The sequence below is a fragment of the Myotis yumanensis genome, unplaced genomic scaffold (genome assembly GCF_028538775.1).
Source record: "Myotis yumanensis isolate MYYU_CA2020_CCGP unplaced genomic scaffold, mMyoYum1.0.hap1 SCAF_16, whole genome shotgun sequence".
NCBI classification, from domain to species: Eukaryota; Metazoa; Chordata; class Mammalia; order Chiroptera; family Vespertilionidae; genus Myotis; species Myotis yumanensis.
In genome coordinates this window covers 18498579-18521308 of record NW_027223767.1, presented here as the reverse complement: position 1 = coordinate 18521308, position 22730 = coordinate 18498579, and the positions used below count along the sequence as shown (strand labels likewise).

General features: G+C 42.6%; 1 protein-coding gene across 4 annotated transcripts in view; it reads right to left on the bottom strand.

The window, feature by feature from the left end:
- Positions 1 to 22730, bottom strand: part of SMYD4 (SET and MYND domain containing 4) — a 28371-nt gene that overhangs the window by 1713 nt on the left and 3928 nt on the right. For 2 of the 4 annotated variants that reach the window (XM_070394218.1, XM_070394220.1), the window contains 8 exons: positions 18990 to 19134; positions 14044 to 14133; positions 11368 to 12532; positions 5819 to 6001; positions 4731 to 4894; positions 1497 to 1625; positions 365 to 488; positions 37 to 160 (listed from right to left, as the gene is read on the bottom strand). In XM_070394218.1, the coding sequence (XP_070250319.1) occupies positions 37 to 160; positions 365 to 488; positions 1497 to 1625; positions 4731 to 4894; positions 5819 to 6001; positions 11368 to 12532; positions 14044 to 14133; positions 18990 to 19134 (2124 nt within the window). Of the gene's footprint in view, positions 1 to 36; positions 161 to 364; positions 489 to 1492; positions 1626 to 4730; positions 4895 to 5818; positions 6002 to 11367; positions 12533 to 14043; positions 14134 to 18989; positions 19135 to 22730 lie in introns of all 4 variants that reach the window. The other 2 variants (XM_070394219.1, XM_070394221.1) reach the window with 2 other exon arrangements.

Genomic DNA, 22730 nt, shown 5'->3' with positions numbered 1-22730 from the left:
TCTGGCCTAGTGCTAGGAAGCAAGAGAAAGACTTACCCATTGAAAAAGATCTGGGCCAGTTTGAAGAGCTCGTGGCCCATTTCGACACTGGATGGCCCGTGGCGAACCTCAACCACTCGGAGACTCTTCTGCAGGTGGGCAGCGGACTTCTGCCAGTCCCCTGGAAAGAAATAAAAATCTGGATTCAGAAAAGAACCACAATCAACTGTGGATGAACATTTCTGGGGTCAGGAAAGCTAAGTGGAAGGGAGAGCAGCCTCAGTTGAAAGACTAAGAGATAAGGAACCAGATGAGGCTAGGGTCATGGCCAAACTCACCAGGCCAACTTGTCCCCTGGAGCAGAAAATAAAGACACATGCCATACCTAAAGCAGCATAGGCCTGGGCCAGGGCATCCTCGATTTCTCCCACCAGGCTGTGTTCCGAGGACAGGAAGCTCTCAGCATCATGCTGGCACCCCAACAGCAGCTGAATGGCTCGCTCTGTCAACTCAAAGGGAAGGGACCTCATTACAGACACCAACCCAGCCCCAGACACGCGAACCCAGCTCTTAAATGTTATATTAGCTGGGCTAAATGTGGAAACCCCACCTTGTCTCCTTGTGACCAACCCACAGTGTTTGTTCCAATAAAGCTGTGTTCTCTTTTTTAAAAATACATTTTTATTGATCTCAAAGAGGAAAGGAGGAGAGATAGAAACATCGATGATAAGAGAGAATCACTGATTGGCTGCCTCCTGCAGGCCCCACACTGAGCCCACAACCCCAAGCATGTGTCCTGACAGGGAATCGGGAATCGAACTGTGACCTCCTAGTTCATAGGTCAATGCTCAACCACTGAGCCATACGGGCTGGGCAAGCTGTTGTTCTCTTATGTTTTCTCTTTCAGTAGAAAAAGGTTTGGGGTGGGGCCTCCCCACATTTACTCTGGGTTTCCAACGTCAGTTTGAAGTGGAATAACACATTCCACATATGGTCATTGTTTCTCTTGACTCAGAGATCTAAGCTGAAGGTCAAATTTCATAAACTAGGGTAAATAAATTCCCATGAATGGAGCTCTAAGGCAGAGCTTTCGAGGGTAATGAGGAGTTCCACAACCCCCTCTCTGAAAAAAGCAGGATACTTATATCCACCAGGCACTGGCCCCACTGCTCTTAGAACAGAGATGAGGCTCTGTCGAGGTCAGAACAATTTCCTGGAATTAAAATGACACTGAACTTCTGGACTATACACAAAGATCATGGGTGTCAGGGATAACCCTTTAGTTGTCATGGGATACCTGAACTTAGCCTGCTGATGCGTAAGAGAACTACAGCTGAAATCCTCTGGCCCCTTTTCCAGGACCATACAAATCGAACTGGGTAGGTTTTGGTCTCCTTGGCCTACACAGCCACCTTGTGGCTGGCATGGGGATAATTAAGTGCAAGTCTTCAATCATTACTGAGTATCCTTGAGTCATCTCAGAACGAAGAAAAAGGAAGGGACCCAGCCTCACCTACTTTGCCATTCCTGAGAAGCTTCTGGGCCTTCCCGACCCGCTGCTGCAGGTCCTGGAGCCGAGACACGAGGTGGTCCCTGCTGGCCGATTCCGTACAGGATGCGCTGCCACAGCTCAGCACATCGTCTCCCTGTGGAAGTCAGCTTTGTCTTTATCCCTGTATCAGAGTTGGTTAGCGAGACTGCATGTGCTTACATTACAGGATTGCACCATAGCTTCTGACTGATGGGGGAGAGACTCCGGCAATAATACACCGCGACCGAACCCTGACTGAATTTGGTCGGACAGCAGCAATTCTAATGAAAGCGGTGACCAGACCCTGCAACATGGCCCCTCCCCACCACGGTGTAATTTACAATTAAATTGGTGCAGTCCACAATTTCCTTCCATCTTGGCAGCCCCTCTCTCATGTCTCTTTGGGGCCAGCACTTTGGATGACAGACACATTTCTGGTAGTTATAAAAAGCCGTAAGAAAAGGTGCTAGGTGAGGCCTCCCGACATTTGACCGTGGGTTTGTAACTTCAGCTTTCCGACACAAGCCACTTCCACTTCCACTTCCATTTCCACTTCTACATTCCACTTCCTGTTCCCCTAACAATGCCCAATCCTCTGGCGGACGAGACGATCTCGGAGGTGAACACTTGCTGTGTTTTTTATTTATTTATTTATTTATTTTTATTAAATTTTTATTTTTCAGATTATTACATTTGTTCCTCTTTTTCCCCCCATAACTCCCCTCCTTCCAGCTCCCACCCCACCCTCCACCCTCACTCCCCACCCACTGTCCTCATCCATAGATGCACAATTTTTGTCCAGTCTCTTCCCGCATCTCCCACACCCCTTTCCCCCCCAAGAATAGTCAGTCCATTCCCTTTCTATGTCCCTGATTCTATTATAATCACCAGTTCATTCTGTACATCAGGTTATTTATTCACTTGATTCTTAGATTCACTTGTTGATAGATGCATATTTGTTGTTCATAATTTGTATCTTTACCTTTTTCTTCTTCTTCCTCTTCTTAAAGGATACCTTTCAGCATTTCATATAATACTGGTTTGGTGGTGATGAACTCCTTTAGCTTTTCCTTATCTGTGAAGCTCTTTGTCTGACCTTCAATTCTGAATGATAGCTTTGCTGGATAAAGTAATCTTGGTTGTAGGTTCTTGCTATTCATCACTTTGAATATTTCTTGCCACTCCCTTCTGGCCTGCAAAGTTTCTGTTGAGAAATCAGCTGACAGTCGTATGGGTATTCCCTTGTAGGTAACTGAGTTTCTTTCTCTTGCTGCTTTTAAGATTCTCTCTTTGTCTTTTGCTCTTGGCATTTTAATGATGATGTGTCTTGGTGTGGTCCTCTTTGGATTCCTTTTGTTTGGGGTTCTCTGTGCTTCCTGGACTTGTAAGTCTATTTCTTTCACCAGGTGGGGGAAGTTTTCTGTCATTATTTCTTCAAATAGGTTTTCAATATCTTGCTCTCTCTCATCTTCTGGTACCCCTATAATTCTGATGTTGGTACGTTTGAAGCTGTCCCAGAGGCTCCTTACACTATCTTTGTATTTTTGGGTTCTTTTTTCATTTTGCTTTTCCGGTTGGGTGTTTTTTGCTTCTTCGTATTTCAAATCTTTGACTTGATTCTTGCGATCCTCTGGTCTGCTGTTGGGAGTCTGTATAATATTCCTTATTTCAGTCAGTGTATGCTTAATTTCTAGTTGGTCCTTTATCACAACATCGAGGGTCTCATTAGATTTCCTGTACATCTCATCAAGTTTATCGACAGACTCTAGAAGCCTCTTGAGAGATCTCAAAAGTGTGGTTCTGAACTCAATATCCTCCCTTGATAGTTTTGTCCTGTTTCTTTGTCTCCGCATTTTTTACGCTTTCTTGGTACACCCCCTAGTGGTCTTTGTGCGCAGTCTTGTTGTAGTTAAGCCTTGATTGTTGTAGTTAATACTAGAGGGATTTGACCTCCAGGCTGACTGGCTGTGATAATCAGCTGTGTCTACAGTGGAAGAACTTGTGTCCTCTAGGGAGGTGCTAATCTAGCCTTTGCCTGAGGCTATCCGGCAAATGCCTCTGTGCAGGGCTTGGGTGGGGCGGGTCCCACGGGATCAACAGGGCGAAGGAGGGAGCAGTTATGGCTGCTCTCAGTCCGTCCCCAGGGGCTCTGCCTCTCTGTCCCAGCAACAGCTGCAAACCTCGGAGGGACCGTAGCCAGACAGTCCTGCTTCTCCCGTTTGAGTATGGGTCCCTAGAGACTCGTCCGGATCTGGAGCTCTGAGTCTGAGGCTCCCTCCGGATTGAAACAGACAACCGCACCCTCAGCTACCAGCCCGCGCCGCGCGCACTCCGCACCTTAGTATTTTACTTCAGCACTGCGCCTCCTCTGATTCTCGGTTCCTCCTAGTTGTAGAACTTCCATTCAGCCAGCCTTCCTGTGGTTCTGGATGATGTCCGTTCCGTCTTTTAGTTGTATTTTTGAAGTGGTTGTTCGAGGCAGCAAACTCCGGCGTTAACCTATGCCGCCATCTTGGTTTCCTCTTCACACTTGCTGTTTTTTTAGATGCCAGTATCGATGCCCGCATTTGGCAACAGCAACCTGCCGCCTCCCGGGGATCCGCTCCCACCCCCACAGTCCGCCCGGTAGCTGAGGGGTGTGCATGTACCTCCCATCTGGCCCTTCAAAATCATTTGACTCTGGTTTTCCTCCAGCCACAGGAACCGGGTCAATGAAACGCAAAGAAATTTTTGCCCAGCCCTCTGTTAGACCAGTGCATCAGGTCGTCTTGCCACCAGCAGAGGGAAGTCTGCCTGAGGCTGGGCGAACACAGACGATGGAGCTGAGGGAGGCACAGAGAAAAAGTGGGTCTGGGTGACATTACTAAGCCCCTGGATCAAGATGTATCTGATGTGCCTCTACCCTATGACGTTTTAGCGATTTACCTGAGCAAATAAATTCCGTGTCCCCTCCCGCCCCTTAGGCCAGTTTAGGTGGGATTTTCTGTTATTTGCTCTTGCAAATCTTTTTCTTGTAAGATGACTAAATCCGACCTTTCACTGTGGTTCCTGGGGGGTGGGTGTGGGGGGGGTGATCAATGTGTGGGGAGGATGCGCTGAAAGGGAAGAGTCCTGCTCTCGGCACCTGTAAGCCCCAATGGCTTCCGCGTAAAGTAAAGGTTTACGGCCTTTGGGCTGGATGACGGACCTCCAGGAGAAGCTGAGAAGAGGGGAGACCCACCTGCATGAGCTCTCCGCAGCGGTGACAGCGGAACGCTTCCCACCGGGGCCCTGCAGCCGCTCTGCGCTTTCCATTCTGACAAGCCAGGCAGTCGCAGTCAAAGAAATACTGAGACCTCAGCTTCTGCTGCCTCTCAGCAACACCCATCCTGCTCTCGTGAGGCCCTGCAGAGAGATCACACGGGGCCAATATTTAAAGCAAGAGAGAGGCACTGCTTTATTATTATTATTATTTTATTTTTTACTTTTTGAGAGAGGCACCACTTTATTATTTTTTAAATATATTTTTATTGATTTTTTACAGAGAGGAAGAGAGAGGGATAGAGAGTTAGAAACATCGATGAGAGAGAAACATCGATCAGCTGCCTCCTGCACACTCCCCACGGGGAATGTGTCCCCAAGCAAGGTACATGCCCTTGACCAGAATCGAACCTGGGACCCTTGAGTCCTCAGGCCGACGCTCTATCCGCTGAGCCAAACTGGTCAGGGCAGAGAGAGGCACCACTTTAAAAACTTCGGCTTAGCAGAGGGTCTGGTCAATTATTCATCATGTGCCAGGTCCCCTTTACTCAAACATTTGTGGAACTAGATATAAAAATAAGCCTCCAACTTGTGGGGACAGGAGAAAAAAAGCCAAAAAGTTGTTTCTAGCCCATTTTCAGAACAGGAAGTTAATGGGGATGAAGCAGTGACATACGCGACAGTTTAGACCAGGGGTGGGCAAACTTTTTGACTCGAGGGCCACAATGGGTTCTTAAACTGGACCGGAGGGCCGGAACAAAAGCATGGATGGAGTGTTTGTGTGAACTAATATAAATTCAAAGTAAACATCATTACATAAAAGGGTACGGTCTTTTTTTTTTTTTTTAGTTTTATTCATTTCAAACGGGCCGGATCTGGCCCGCAGGCCGTAGTTTGCCCATGGCTGGGCTAGACACAATGGTGCCCAGTAGGAAGGCCCCCACCTGGCCTAAGGACGCACTGTTTCTTCCAGGAAGCAATCACTGGCCAGGAGAAGACACCTGCCCAGTGGTTTGCTAATTCCTTTTCTGCGGGACCAGGTAACAGGAGAGAGGAGGGATGGCTCACCGTAACAGTGGAGAATCTCCTGCCCTTCCCCAATCGGCTGTGATGCCCGGACAGTGGCCACCGTGCTAACGAAGGACACGCTGGTGTTGGGGCTGCAGGAATGGTTCAGGAGGCTGACCACGGGGAAGAGGCCGGTGGCCAGGCGGACCTGCCTGCTGTCGGTAATGATGTTCTCTTTAGATCCTGAAAGGCCAAGAGGAAACATGAAAAATGTGTCAGGACATTAGTCCTGGCCTCGCCATCCGTCTCTCAGAAGATGAGCTGGGCAATTGGGCCTGACGCCCATCTGAGTCACAGCTCCACAGCCGGATCCAATATCAATCAGATGGAGCATGACTCATTCACAGCAAACCCTGGTCCCCAGGAAGCGAAGCAAATGAACACATGAAAAGTCCACCGGAATCCTGGGATCTAACCATTGTGTCTCAGTACCGCAAAAAACCCAAAGATTAGAGTTTATAAAAAAATGATAAAAAAGGAATTATCAGTAGGGAGCTGTCTAGGTGGACGCCGTGATGTTCACGAAAACCCAGAAACTAAAGTTCCCGCTGAGTTTATTTCCCAAAGATTTTTATAGTCCAGTGCTTTTGTTTAACTGGTCTTTGGCTTGCTAAGTCTAATTGGTTAATAGAACAAGTAACCTAATTACTATCTGAAACTAAACAGGCTTATCATCTATTTTTAAAAAGCCATAGTTCTGATGCTCTCCTGTTCATTCTGCCCTGGGAAATCAGTCAGCAGGTCTCACTGAAAAAATATTCTGGACGAAGTCTATTCAAGATAGCCTCGTGTCCCAAGCAATGTGTATTTTTCTTAACGATGTCTTCTTTGAAACACAATTAACCGGCAATTTAACTACATGACTGAAAATTAGGAAGGAAGGAAGAAGAGGGCCTCTCAGCAGTGGGGCTATTTCTGTGCCGAAGCTCATGCACTTAGATTCCTCGGTGAGTCTTTGTACTCTCGAGCAGGCCTACTTGCTCTTATTTTAGCCACAGTCCTAACTGGCTTCGTTATTCAGTTTCTCAGCCCACAACAGCCCAGAAACAGAGAACTAATAAGAGGCAGGTTTTGACAATGACCAAAGAGATAGGTGACAGACTGGAGGAGGAGGCAGAGAACTTATACAAGGATAACAGCCTTAGGGCAGACAGAAACACCGCACCACCGGAGTTTTACTACAACTGCAACGTTTCACTTACCTGGAGGCTGACTGACAGCACGCCTGCGTGGGTTTTTGTCACAGCCATAGCTATCTCGGGAACAGGCACAACCTAGAGGTAAGCTGGGGCATTCAGAAAAGGCCTTAAATTGTGTTCAGTGGCCTTGGTTTAAGTACGAGGAAATCATATTTCCAACGAAACTGGTTGCCATATGAAAGATACTGATACTTAAAGGGACACTTTCTGTTTTCTGGAAAACTGAAAAATCATCAGATAATTGTGGCATCACTGTATATGCCAGGAATCTCAATATACCTATTTCCAAAGAAATAAAGTAGTCTAGGTACAAATGTAATGAAAAGAGAAACTATCATGAACTGTCATGTGAAAACGTTCTGGACAGGAAAACATGGAATAGAGGAATAGTGTCCCTCTGCAGACCATCCTGTTATCTGTTGCTACGGAGGACAAGAATGGGACAAATAAAATTCACAGAGAATCCAAATGATTCCATTTCAGTAAACAATTTTACAAACTGTATTGACATCTTTCATCAGAGCTTCTCCTAAGTGCTTACTGAACTGCGGTTTCCCCTCCTCCCCCTGCTCCGGGTGTACGTGCTAATGAGCAGCGAAAATGCTAAAAGGTAGGCGCAGCACAGGAAGGAGCAGTGCAGGGCAGGAGCCGTTTGTGGTCTGAATAATCAGCCTCTGCATAATTAAAAGTTGACTTGCATTCCCAACTACTGATAACTGGCAATCTATATTAGAACAGCTGCGAAGACTTTCCCAGAAAACATGATCACAATACAACGAGTAATGTCAGCTTCATGAATTATTTATAGGTTATCTTCTAACAGAAGTAGGCCCAGGAACTGGGTGGGGTGAGTATTTATGTCAGAGTTGAGTCTCTCTAATTATTTCTAAAAAATTAAGTATTGATTTAAAAAATCAGTCAATATTTTGAGTTAGTCATCTCTCAGTAGATAATAGAAAGTGAGAATATGTATGTACCTTATCAACCAAATAGAATATGTGACATTTTGTGCATAAAAGAAAAAAGGAGAATGATTTTTTATTTTACCAAAGTACACCTTGCTAATATCCCTATATTTACTTTTATTATTATTTTTTAAAGAATAGTGTATTGAGCCTTGGCTGGTTTGGCTCGGTGGATAGAATGTTGGCCTGCGGACTGAAGAGTCCCGGGTTTGATTCCAGTCAAGGGCACATGCCTGGGTTTCGGGCTCCATCCCCAGTGAGGGGTGTGCAGGAGGGAGCCAATTGATGATTCTCTCTCATCATTGATGTTTCTATCTCTCTCTTCCTCTCCTTTCCTCTCTGAAAATAAAAATACATTAAAAAAAAAAAAAAAAGAATAGTGTATTGAGCCCGGCTGGTGTAGCTCTGTGATTGAATGTGGAGCCAGGAACCAAGAGGCCACCAGTTTGATTCCTGGTCAGGGAACATGCCCAGGCTGCAACTTGATCCCCTGTGGGGGGCGTGCAGGAGGCAGCCGATCGATGATATTTCTCTCTCATCGATGTTTCTCTCTCTCTCTCCCTCTCCCTTTCTCTCTAAAATCAATAAACATACACATGTATATATTAAAAAGAAGTAATCAAGGATCCCAACTGAAGGTAGATTCCTTGGTTGTTGAAGAGTGGAAACAAAGGGCAGTGAATTGATCTAAGTCCTTATAGAACCTCATTAAGCCTTGTTATGAAGGGAATTCGTCTACATCTCCAATGTGCCATCCCACTCAGGTAGAACCACACTTACCGAAGACTAGAACATCATCAAAGGTCAGTTCTTACCCTTAAGTACCAAAGAGAGGTTTCTGAGAAACTTTGATTAAATAGGATTTATGCAAAGATAAAAACATACATTTTTGTAGTTTTTTGTCAAAATCTATTCTAGTTAACACTTTAATCCTTCTTCTGTGCTACTAATGGAACAGCTGCTAATGAAATTCAATGAGAACACTAAATTGGGAGGTGCTAGAACCCCAAAGAAATAATAAAAAGGGATATAATAAGATTAGAAATATGAGCAGACTACAACAAACTTTGATTGACTTCAAAAATGAAAGTGAACATTGCTGGTGGGCGTGTAACTGGTCCAACTTTCCTGGAGAGCAATTTGGCAATATGTATCAAGTGCCTAAAAAATGTTCATATGAAACATATTTGAGCCCTGGCCGGGTGGCTCAATTAGTGGAGTGTCGCCCTGGGCACCAAAAGGTCACTAGTTTGAATCCTGGTCAGAGCACATACCTAGGTTGTGGGTTTGATCCCCAGTAGGGGGTGTGCAGGAGGTAGCTGATCAATGTTTTTCTCTCTCTCTTCCTCTCCCTTTCTCTCTAAAACCAATAAAAACATAATTTTTAAAAAGAGTTGGTTACTTCCTGCCATTATAATCTGGAAGCCCATATACTGTTTTTTATATTCAGAAGAACAAAACAAAATGTAAACAATACTTTTAAAGATGCTAGTGAGCCGAAACCGGTTTGGCTCTGGATAGAGCGTTGGCCTGCGGGCTGAAGGGTCCCAGGTTCGATTCCAGTCAAGGGCGTGTACCTTGGTTGTGGGCACATCCCCAGTGGGAGATGTGCAGGTGGCAGCTGATGGATGTTTCTCTCTCATCGATGTTTCTAACTCTCTATCTCTCTTCCTCCCTCTCTGTAAAAAATCAATAAAATATATTAAAAAAAAAGATGCTAGTGAATGTACCCAAGGGAAAATATAATTCTAGGAAAATACTCAAAAGAAATATTTTAGAAGGTAGCAATGGCTCAAAGAAGCAAAAGAAGGCAGAGCAGAAAATGGAGACTAGCTTGCAATGTGATTTTGTAGTACCATGGGATGAAGCCAGTGCTATAACTGGATGTCCATGTGCTACAGGACAGGGAAGAGAGTCTTACCCCAAAACACCTCTAGTGAACCGCCTATATACCACATAATGTGACAGCTGAACTAAAATTAAAGATAAGATTCTATAAACGCAAGCTTGACAAAATTCTGTATGACCTAATATGAGGCGATCAAAGAGCTAAGCCACATTTAATACTAACCTGTCTATAAATCCTAGGTTTGGTTAATACCTAATTTCTCCCCTCAACAGTTAATCAGAAAATTCAGAAAAATGTAATGAACTGATTAAATCGAAAGAGATTATCTGCTAAAATGGAGAGCATATGATCAAAGTACTGGTAATAGCATTTCTTTTGTAATAACAGGTCTGTTGTCAGTACATTCATATTAGAGATGTCACTTATGATGCTGGGCACATCCAGTCTCCCCATCTACCTTAAACAGGCTTATCTATCCTGGTGCATGAAAGCAGGGCTGGGCTGGGCTGTGTCTAGAAGTGGCCCCTAGATTCGTGGCCACCTGACCAGTGGACACCCCAAACAGAGGCTGGCCAACAGTTTATGTTAGCATGTGTGAAAAGTTGTGCTCGGCCGGATTCCTCTCTTGAAAATTTAAAACAGTAAGAAAATTTGTCCATTGGAAAGAGAAGAGACAGAGTATCCGAGTCACATGAGGAGCTAAGATCTGATACCTTAACTATAGGCCCCGTCCTTTCTGCAGTATTGTTTAACGATTGTTTCAGTTTTCCTTCACAATAAAAAATAGAGTAATAGGGTTTTTAACTTTAAAGTATTTTTACAAACAAACATGTCACCTTCACAACTCTCAAAAGTTATGTGGGATGAACCCCCCCCCCCCCTTTAAAGATAAGAAAACTGAAGCAGAGTGGGATCAAATCATTTAAGGTCACATAACTCTCAATGGCATAATCATGATCATACAAGACAACTGTGTTTTCTCATGAAACTACCGGAGGTTTTTTAATAGTTATTTCTCCCCAAACAGCTACATCAAGAACAATACTGTGTGCCCTAACCGGTTTGGCTCAGTGGATAGAGCGTCGGCCTTCGGACTCAAGGGTCCTACGTTCGATTCCGGTTAAGGGCATGTACCTTGGCTGCGGGCATATTCCCAGTAGGGGGCGTGCAGGAGGCAGCTGATCGATATTTCTTGATCATCGATGTTTCTAACTATCTATCCCTCTCTCTTCCTCTCTGTAAAAAATCAATAAAATATATAGAAAGAAAAAAAGAAAAAAAAAAAGGCTGGAGGGGCTCCGTTGGTTGGAGCACTGACCCATGCACCCAAAGGTTGCTAGGTTGATTCCTGGTCAGGGCACATATCTGGGTTTCAGGTTCAATCCCTCGTCGGGGTGCATGTGGAAGGCAACTGACCGACCACCACCCCTCCACCCCTCCGCTCTTGCTTGGCTTCCCTTCTCCTAGCATGTCCTTCGGTGAGGATTGGAGAAAAAAAAAAAAAAGAACAATATAGTGAGCAGAAGTTTCCCTTACCTGTCTGCTGTATGGTAGTTATTGCCTGAGCATTACACTGTAGCTGTAACATGTGTCTCAGCATGGCCGGTCCCCAAATATGCGACTCTTGACACATCGCAGGAACCACTGCTGCTTCGGGCTGAGAGGATTTCAGACTTGTTGTGAGGGTCTGCAGACTGGCTGCTTCCAGCTGCCTGCACAGTGCAGCAACACTCAGAGCGCAGAGGAATCTGTGCTCTGGGCTGTGATTCCGAGTATGGGGCAAAAGGTGCAAGACAGCATTATAATTACTTTCATACTTCCCATTCACATCGCATCCAGAAACGGGGGGCTCAACCGTTTTGCCATTTTTCTCACTCTCCCTTCCCAGGTCATGACGGAGTGTTTGCACCAGATTCTTGCTTTTAGGTAGACATGTGTCCCTGTTACTAATCTCCCCACAAAGCTTCCTTGTGACGTTGCCAACATCCTCACATCTAGCTAAGAGCGTTGCCCTCAGGGCAATGTGGCAAAAGACCCCCAAGGTGAGCAGCAGCCCGCCTAGAGGACACTCTGCACTGTGGTAGAGATCCCAGGCCTGCTGCATACACTCCTGGCTGCAATACTTGGCATAGCTGCATCCATCACAGGGAACTGTGGCCAACGTGTGCTTCAAGCACCGGTGACAGTAGAGATCCCCGTTGGTCACTCTGGTATCCCACTTGCTCTCCAGGCCGTCAGGCCGCGGTGGCATTTCCCCTGGGTTAAGGACACTCACGAAAGCCTCCTCTCTCACCAGGAGCTCTCCCGGGAGAATATCCTTTGTGGCAATCAGACTGCGGCCTTTTAAAGGGTCTGTGCATAAAGTGACAGATGATGATGCACAGGAAATCTGTTCGTTCTCTTCCCTGAGGTTCATATCCTCAAAGCCAGTGGTTAGAGCTGCTGGGAAGGTTTCCGTGGGGTTCTCCTTTTCTTGGACCTTCCTTTTCAGACGACAGAGGGTGCTCTGCAGAATTTGAAACTGGGAGTTTGCCAGGGTTTGTCTGTCAGTGAAATGACTTTCAAGATCACTGATGATCTGGCTTGCCTCCTGTAGTTTCCCCAGGGTCACCAGACACTCTGCCTTACGTAACATCATCTTGAGTTGCAATCTTTCTGGATACCCATGCATCTGTGCTCTGGTGATGTCTTTAAGACATGTCTGAAAACAGAAAGGAAATCCCAAAATGATCCTTGGTCCCTACTCCTCAATATCTACCGAAAGTCTTAACAAAAATCTAGAGGAAAATACAAGATTATTAAAAAGGGAGCAACTGCAAGCATATCTTTATTTCTTTAAATCATATTCTACCATGTGATCTTTTGAGTGATTAGAAATCCATGCTACAGAGATTATACTGAACCACCTTATTAAATATTTCTGCTTTTCAAGGAAAATAGTCTTACAGATAGAAGAATTATAGTATGGTGACTAAGGGGGCAGGGCCTGCATCCCAGTACCAACTCTGCTTCTTACAAGCTGTATGACCTTGTGCAAGTGACTTAATTTCTCAGTGTCTTAGTTTTCTCATCTGAAAAATAGGGAAAATAATTGCTCTGTTGCATACGGCTGAAATAAGGATAAAAATAAGGTAATCTATCTAAAGTGCTGAAAAGAGTGCCTGGAACATTGTATGTGCTCAATATATGGTAATCATTACTATAAGAAGGGAAATAGAAATAACCAATACAAGGAAGTTAAAAAGGGTTAAATGTTTCACAAGTCCTTCCGATCGCTGTCTTCAGTACTCCAGGACTTCCTTGCTTACAACCCAGAGTCTTGCTCTTCTTTTTTAATCCAAAGGGCAATAAGTGTAATCTTGTAATTATTGAAATCATTCTTATTCTAGTGCATAATTTAAATTTCTGTGGAATTCTGAAATGGATGTACCAAAGTGGCAATTTAGAGCTTATCCTTGGATCTCAAGTATGGAATGAGAAGAAACCCACCCCCAGCCAAAGCCCACCCCCTCACTGATATACACAAGCATTTTGGTGCCACTTTTATTTTCCCACTCGAAATGCATATTAAAGGTGAGCTATGTTATTGCAGGAATCATCTTGAACACGCTCTACTTATTTAAAACACACACACACACAAGTAAATAGTTTGCAAACACTTGGAACCTGAAGTATTATTAGCAACTTATCTCACAGCTGATCTCAACACTGAGAACTGCTGACCCAATGGGTATAGTCCAATGGCCTGTGGAATGTGCCATGATCTCTTATCAACCCATATAATCACCTCTGACAAGTAAAATGAATCAGGAGAAAGAACAAGTTTGGTAGGAGATCAATTTGCTTCCAATTCAACCAATTGCACCATGGCTCAATTTTATTTTTATTTATTTATTTTTAAATAGAATTTTATTGTTTTCAGAGAGAGGAGAGGAGAAAGAGAGGGAGATAGAAACATCAATGATGAGAGAGAATCATTGATTGTCTACCTCTTGCACGCCCCCTACTGGGGATCAAAGCTGCAACCAGGGCATGTGTCCTGACCGGGAATTGAACCGTGGCCTCCTGCTTCATAGGTCCATGCTCAACCATTGAGCCACGCTGGCCAGGCTCAATTTTAGTGTTCTAAGGTAGGAGCAGAGACGAAGGTCTAGTCCTCCAGCAAACCTCCTCCAGATCCTCTCCAATCACACCAGGCATCCTAATACTCACTTCATACTGACCCAGGCGGAAGAGGGCTGCAGAGCGATTGGCATAACACAATGAAATGTCCTCAGTGTTTGGCCTTGAATGCGATACTCCCTGCAAAACAATGAACCAGTTAAGGTATAAATGGAGAATAGCATCTTTAAAGTATTTTGTTTGCAGATAATAGGGGCTCTACTACTAAAGACTGTATGCAATTAGGAAAATTTAATGGATTTCCTTGTGCATCACCTGCTTCAGCTTCATTTCTAACTACTTTTGAGCAAAGCTGCGAAGAGCAAGTGAAGAAATAAATATTCAAAGCACTTTGAAGATAACAGCATCAGACACAGCTTCTTCAGGCACAAACAATACTAAAGGTAAATGACAAGCGAGGAGCATAATCCTGCACATAATAAAGAGTGAGTGGCACAAACAGAAATTCACAAAAGAAGAAGCACTAATGATACATGGGAAACAAATGGGTAATTCATATAGAGATAGCCAAATATATGAAAATAAAGCAAAGAAGGGCCCCGTTTGTTCTACCACCAAGGATCTATACATATAAAAGCCTAAGTGACTGACCGGTCAACCGGTCGCTATGACATGCACTGACCACCAGGGGGTAGATGCTCAATGCAAGAGTTGGCCCCTGGTGGTCCGTGTGCTCCCATAGCCAAACTCCTGCAGCTGGCCAAACTCCTTTGGTCCATCCCCCCCGCCCCTCCCCCGGCCCCCGCAGACAGGCTGAGGGACCCCACTTATGCACGAATTCGTGCACCGGGCCTCTAGTTAATAATAAAAAGGGTAGCATCTCAAAGCACTGGAGAAAAGATGGGAATTATTCAGTAAAAACTATTGAGGAAAATAGGTAGCCACTGAGGAAAAATAAACTTGGTTCTCTATATATGATAAAACTTTCAATAGGATAAATTCCAAATGAATCAAAATCTTAATGTAAGAAATGAAACTATAAGAGCATTGGAAGAAACTACAGAAATAGTCTAACGGGATGTTGGAGTGAGGAATACCTTTCTAATTATGACACAAAACCCAGAAGTCATAAAAGGTTAATAAATTTGACCACATAAAAATAACAAATTTCTTTACAGCAAAAACCGATAAAAGCAATATCAAAAGACAAACACTGAACTGGAAAAATATATCTGCAACTCATATTATAGGCAAAGGGCTCATTTCTTTACTTTATGAACAGTTCCTACAGATCAATAAGATGACAACCAATAACTCAATTGGAATATAAGCAAATTATATGCACAGTTCTAATGGGAAATATAAATGGCTCTTAAACATATAAAAAAATACTCAACCTCATCCATAATCAGCAAAATGCAAATTAAAACTTTACTGAGATTCCATTTTTTTACCTATCAGTTTGGCAAAGAAAAATAAAATTGCTAGGACACTGAGGTGGTAAAGAAGTGGGATAGTAATTATTCTCATGTGTTGCTAGTGGGAGGGTAAACTGGTCTCATGATTATAGAGGCAATTTAACTATACGGATCCATTGACCCAGCAATTTCTTTTCTAGGAATTTATCCTACAGATATCTATTTATCCTATAGATATGTGCAAAATAACATACATGCAAAGTTTCGCATCATAGAATTGTTTGAAATAGCAAGATAGAAAACGACAAATATTCATCTATAGGACATCAATTAAATGTAAAAGTGATCTTAAGATATTAAGTGGCAAAAGGACAGTGCTAAAGACTGTATAAAAAGAGTGTGGCCCTATCCAGGTAGCTCAGTTGGTTAGAGCATCGTCCCCATACACCAAGGTTGAGGGTTCGATTCCTGGTCAGGGCACATACAAGAATCAACCAATGAGTGCATAAATAAGTGGAACAACAAATTGATGTCTCTCCCCCTCGCCCCCCTCTAAAATAAATAATTTTTAAAAGTGTGTGTGTGCAGGAGTGGAAGATTATTTGTATTATGTATAGAGGCCAAAGTAGCTCTAGAAAGATACATTTAATACTGTATCTTCTGAGCATAGGAAATGAGGTGGCTGAGGACAGAGGAAGTAGACTACACTGTATAATCTTGCACTTTTTGAATTCTAACTACATAAACACATTTCCTATTCAAAAGTAACTGGATAAAATAATAAAACCATAATAATCCAGTATTGCTTAGGATATAGAGGTATGAGTATTCCCATAATCTGCTAAAGGGATGTTAACCAATTCTCTCCTGGAGAACAATTCAGCATCAAGTACCAAACGCCTTAAAAAATTACACTCAGCTGACCCAGCACCTGCTCTTCTGGGAACTTAATCATAAGGAAATAAGCAGATGTGTACAAATATTTACATCGGAAGATGCTCCTTGCAGCTTTATGATACCAAACAATCTGCCAACATTAGATGTTAAATCAAGTGTAGTTCTCTGTAATGGAACACTAAGCCAGCCGTAAAAAATCATGTTCTAGTGGAAAATTTAATAACACGAGAAAATGGTCACAATAAATTGTAGCAAGGAAAAAGCAGGTTACAAAACGCTAAGTACAGCATTATCCCAATTTTGTAAAAGAAAAATGTATTTTCAGAGGAAACAGTGGCTGGATGGATATAAGCAAAAATGTTAACCATGCCTATCATTGGCTGTGGGATTTCTTTATTCTCTGTGCTTCTCTATATTTTCCAAGTAAACATATGTTGCACTTGCAATCAGACAAAAGCAACAACTATGATTATAAAAAAGAAAGAAAATCACTTATTAAAAATTGCAAAGTATCATAATCACCAAAATACTAGCTTCCTGAAATAGGAAGGTCCATCTCCCTCCTCATCCACTCTTTTTTTCAGTCTGATTTTACTTTTTAGTTTTTGTGTTTTTTTATATATGTTTTTGTTGATTTCAGAGAGGAAGGGAGAGAGAGAGACAGAAACATCAATGATGAAAGAGAATCATGGATCAGCTGCCTCCTGCACACCCCACACTGGAGCTCGAGCCCACAACCCGAGAATCGAACTGTGACCTCTTGGTTCATAGGTCATCACACTCAATCACTGAGCCACACAGGCTGGGCTTACATGTTTTTGTTGAACAACTTCCATGGGATCACATTTATGGCGCACACACATAAAGTGGAAGAGATTAGCTCTGAAGAAGAACTAAGCCATCTATCAGTGGATCATTACATCTAATGAGTTTTAATTCTTTAGCAATTACTAACACATTATTCAGCTAAATACTTGGTTACAACGTTACAAAGCAGGGCTTTTTAGCAATTATTGAAGCTGCTGCTGTAGGTCGGATTGTTTTTGGGAAAAAGATTAAAAACTTTAAACATAGGCCTGCTAAAGATTCACAGTAATAGTACACTTTCAAATATACACTCTTGCCCTAACTGGTTTGGCTCGGTGGATAGAGCGTCGGCCTGCGGACTGAAGGGTCCCGGGTTCGATTCCGGTCAAGGGCATGTACCTGGGTTGCGGGCTCATCCCTAGTAGGGGGTGTGCAGGAGGCAGCTGATTGATGTTTCTCTCTCATCGATGTTTCTAACTCTCTATCCCTCTCCCTTCCTCTTTGTAAAAAATCAATAAAATATATTAAAAAAAAAATACACTCTTCTTTGTTTTTTGTTTTGTTAATCCTCACCCAAGGATATTTTTCCATTGATTTTTAGGGAGAGTGGAAGAGAGAGGGCAAGGCAGAGAGAAACACTGATGTGAGAGAAACACATTGATTGGTTGGCTCCTGCACGAGCCCTGACCAGGGCCCAGGCCAGGGAGGAGCCTGCAGCCAAGGTACGTGCCCTTGACCGGAATCGAACCCGGGACCCTTTGGTCCGCAGGCCGACACTCTATCCACTGAGCCAAACCGGCCAGGGCTACACTCATTCTTTTAATATACAAGATCACAGACCTGGTGCCAGGGAGTGATCCATCTTGCTTTAAATCTATGGAAGTTATGGAAGGAAATCTTTTAGGGATCTTGTTCCAGTTCCTACCATGAAGGAGGACACAAGAGCAATAGGTTGATAAAAGCCAGTATTCCTCCTCAAAATCTAGATCATTGATGGTTGGTGTAATTTTTAAAAAATATATATATTTTATTGAATTTTTACAGAGAGGAAGGGAGAGGGATAGAGAGTTAGAAACATCGATGAGAGAGAAACATCGATCAGCTGCCTCCTGCACACTCCCTACTGGGGATGTGCCCGCAACCCAGGTACATGCCCTTGACCAGAATCGAACCTGGGACCCTTCAGTCTGCAGGCTGACGCTCCATCCACTGAGCCAAACCGGTTAGGGCGGTTAGTGTAATTTTTTAAAAAATATATTTTATTGATTTTTTACAGAAAGGAAGGGGGAGAGATAGAGAGTTAGAAACATCGATGAGAGAGAAACATCGATCAGCTGCCTCCTGCACATCTCCCACTGGGGATGTGCCCGCAACCCAGGTACATGCCCTTGACTGGAATCGAACCTGGGACCCCTCAGTCCGCAAGCCGATGCTCTATCCACTGAGCCAAACCGGTTTCGGCTAGTGTAATTTTTAACTATTTGTTGATAACCTTCAAAATGGAGTTCAACTGGGCTGTGGCAATTGAGCTTGTTTTCCTTTCTAACTTCATCTGAGTCACATGTGGCTAACCAAAAATCTAGCTGCTCTCTAAACTGGGACTATCAAACAGCCTCATTTGACAAAAATGGCATACAAGTCCATGAAAGTTGACAGACATGAACAAGGTAGGGGTAAGGGTCCAATACTACTGCTACAGGGTGTATGAAGGAATACTGAATTCAGGGCATACCCTACAAACTACCCTTTGTTTCAGAATATAGCCAACAGTGGAATTCTGTCAGTTTTCTTTTTCAAATCCAACCCACAAATTATCGACAAAGCTACCACTGGCTACACAGTTGGGCATTTGAAGAAATATGCCTAGTTAAATTGTTGAAACAGCCCCTTCCCATTGAGCTGGGAGTGTCTTACCTTAGTGTACAGCACTGTGGCTCCCATATAATCCTTCTCCTGAAATTTTTTGTTTCCTTGTTCTCTGTAGAAAAGGGGAGCACCGGGGTCCTTTCCCACTAGGTAACCGCTAGAAAGCCTTTTTAAAAACATTTCATCCTCAGGTCTTTATGGAGAAAGAAACAAAAAAACGATAACATATTTCAAGGGAGGCTTTGTTATTTCAAGGAAAACTTTTAACTATTGTGTTAGGGGCAGAAATAGAATATTGGGGACCAGCTCAATGATAAGAAACATTAATCATGCTCTATTAACCAGGATGGTTCTGTTCTGCTTAGAGAAAGCACATTCTAACCCGGCTGAGAGTTGTACGCCCTGAGACCTGGGAGCTAACGTCGGAATGCAGTCCAGCCAGCCTCCTTTTGAGAGAACTGCCTGTCATGATGGAAAGATTTACAACCTCGTGGCAGAAACAGTCTAGTCCTGGAGGCACCCGCCCTTTACAACCCCAGCCCTATTGCCTGTACCCATGATCCCGTGCCTGCTTTCCCATGCCTGGAATTCTTACTTTCTTATGTAACCTTTGCCTTTCGACCCAATATAAGCAGCTGGTTTATAGGAAGGGTTAGAGCAGATTTTGTGGATGACCTGCTGCTCTCCCCTACTGCCAGCATTACTGGAATAGACACTCATATCTGATTCAACCCTGTCTCTGCTCAATTGGCTCAAGGCGTGACAGGCAGCCCAGACCCATTGGTTGCCTGGTTACAATTACACTTGAAAATGATGATCTGCAAATCATTGGGACACATGAGGTTTTATTATGTAATGTGATGGGAGTGGCAGGGGAGTGGGGATCTTGTGGTCTCAGAGACTTAGGGACTGGAATTTCTATTTAGGGGATGGAGGGCTAAATTTTTATTCTTTTAAAAATATATTTTTATTAATTTCAGAGAGAGGGAGGGAGAGGGAGAGAGAGATAGAAACATCAATGATGAGAGAGAATCATCGATCAGCTGCCTCTTGCATGCACCTTACTGGGGATCAAGCCCCCAACCTGGGCATGTGCCCTGACCAGGAATTGAACCGTGACCTCCTGGTTCATGGGTTGATGCTCAATCACTGAGTCATGCCAGCCAGGCAGAAATTTAATTTTTAATAAATGTAGCATTTTGAAGCAATGGGGAAAGGTTGGACTGACTATTCAATAAATACTGTGAAAAAATTATCTGGAAAAATACATCCAGTACTCTCTCATGTCATACAGAAAAATAAGTTCCAGATGGATTAGAGAACTAAAACAAAAACACAAAACTAAAAAAAAATGTTAGAAAAAAAATAAAGGATATTTTTATAATCTTTGAGTATAGTAGACTAACTAAGACACATAACCCAGAAGCCAAAAAGAAAATGACAGACATGGCTGTATAGAAGTTAAAACATATACACACAATTTATATATAATGCAAGACACCATAAATAAAATAGATAAATAACAGACTAAAAGAAAAATTTGTAGTATATATAACAAAGAATTACACAGCCAGATTTACAAATTAATAGGAGAAAGAAAGATAATCCACTAGAAAAATGGGCAAAAGACAGAAATGAACAATTCACAGTTGATATATAAATGGATAGTAATATTGGAAATGGTGAATTACTTTACTAGTAATCAGAAAAATGAAAATTAAACAAGATTATTTTGTCCTTGTGGTTGGCAAAATTAAAGACTGTTGCTTTTAATGTTGGCGAGGACATGGGAAAGTGATTTTCATATGCTATTTGTGGTAAACTGGTAAAGCCTCTTTGGAAGACAATTTTGCAGTATTAATTTAATTTTAAATGCTCATAACCATTGATGCAACAATTCCTCTTCTCAGGTCCTATGTTAAGTTCTAAATGTATGTACAAAAACATATATAAAAGTTGTTCACTGCAGCACTGTAACAGTAAAAAAAAAAGAAAAACAACATAGAAATAACTAATTACCCATCAACAGGGAAAAGAATAACTAAATTTGCCATATTACACTAGCAATACCATGTAGTTACTAAAAAGATTAAGGTAGGATGTTGGAAAAAACCTCACAGAACCAACCACATAATATAATTTAACAGAGAGTAAAAAAGATATGTGCATATTTATCTACAAATGAATGAGAATACCTAAAAAGAACTAGAAAGACACTGTGTTAGTTGCTGGCACAAAGATGAAATGTGTACCTTGAACTTGAAACATACGTGTTTATGTGTCTGCTCAGATGAGGTCCTCATTTATGTGTCATATTTAGCATTAATATGTGTCAGTCACTGAACTAAGAGCTTTATACACATTATCAAACTGTCATTCAATCAGTATTTGAGTACCTGTGTTTTTGAGACCGCACTGCTCTAGTCTAAAGAAAGACAAACAAATACTGACAAGGTCCTTGCCCTTATGGAGTTTATAGTCTAGTAGTGAAGACAGATACTAATCAAATGATTACACAAATATAAAAAGGAAAGGTATGCAGTGTTGTAAATGTATAAAAAATGAACATGTCTTAGCTGGTTTGGCTCAGTGGATAGAGCGTCGGCCTGTGGACTGAAGGGTCCCGGGTTCGATTCTGGTAAAGGGCACATGCCTGGGTTGCGGGCTCCATCCCCAGTAGGGGGTGTGCAAGAGGCAGCCAATCAATGTTTCTAGCTCTACCTCCCTCTCCCTTCCTCTCTGAAATCAATAAAATATATTAAAAAAAAAAAATGAACATGACCCAGCTGGGATCCAAGGAAAGCTTTCCTAAGGAAAGATTTATATGATTCTGAAGTATGAGCAGAAGTTAATTAGTTCTTAGGGCATGGTGGAGTAGAAAGGAGACAGAAAAAGAATTTCAGGCAGAAAAAATGTAAGTGGAGACCATGTGGTATAAAGAAGCATAATGCATATCAAGAACTGAAATAAGGGGAAGGGGCGGGAACAGAGGGAGGGAGTCAATGGGGAAAATAAAGGGGGGCGTCTATAATACTTTCAACAAGAAAGATAAATTTAAACAAACAAACAAACAAACAAAATAATTGAAAGAAGGCCAATATGTCTGAAAGGGGAGTATGATGAAAGAGGAGGCCAGAGGATAGGCAATGGTTAGATTGCAATATCTTTACTGACTATCTATATGAAGAATTTTAGTATTTATTATAAGAGCAAAAGCAACTCCTAAAAGGTATTAAGTGAGATCAATAAAATTGATTTGTGTCCTGGGTGGTGTGGCTCAGTTGGTTGAGCATCCCCCCATACACCAAGAAGTGGTTAGTACTTTTACCACTTGCCAAGTTTTGAAAGGTATTTTCATTAGGTAGAGAGTTCTAGATTGGCAAGTTTTATTTTGCGTTGTTTTTATATGTGCCATTTAATTGTCTTCTGGCTTCCATAGTTTTACTGGAAAAAAGTCAGCCATTGTCTTATTTTTACTCGCATATGGGTAACATCTTTTTTTTCTTCTTTTGTTTTTAAGATTTTCTTTTTCTTTCTTTCTTTTTAGAATTTTATGGTTTTCCTAACACAAATACAATGTATACACAATCTGTCTATTCATTTTCTTCGCTGTGCAGCCTGGCATTGGAATTAGTAACTCTGATGGCCAGCTGAGCTGCTCTTTCCACAATAGCTTTGTGGTTCTTTGAGGATACGTTGTGTGCAATCTCAGCACACACAGTAAGAGTTGTTACACATCAGCAGCACGTCAAGCTCCTTGAAGCTGTGGACCAGAAACTTCCAAAAGCC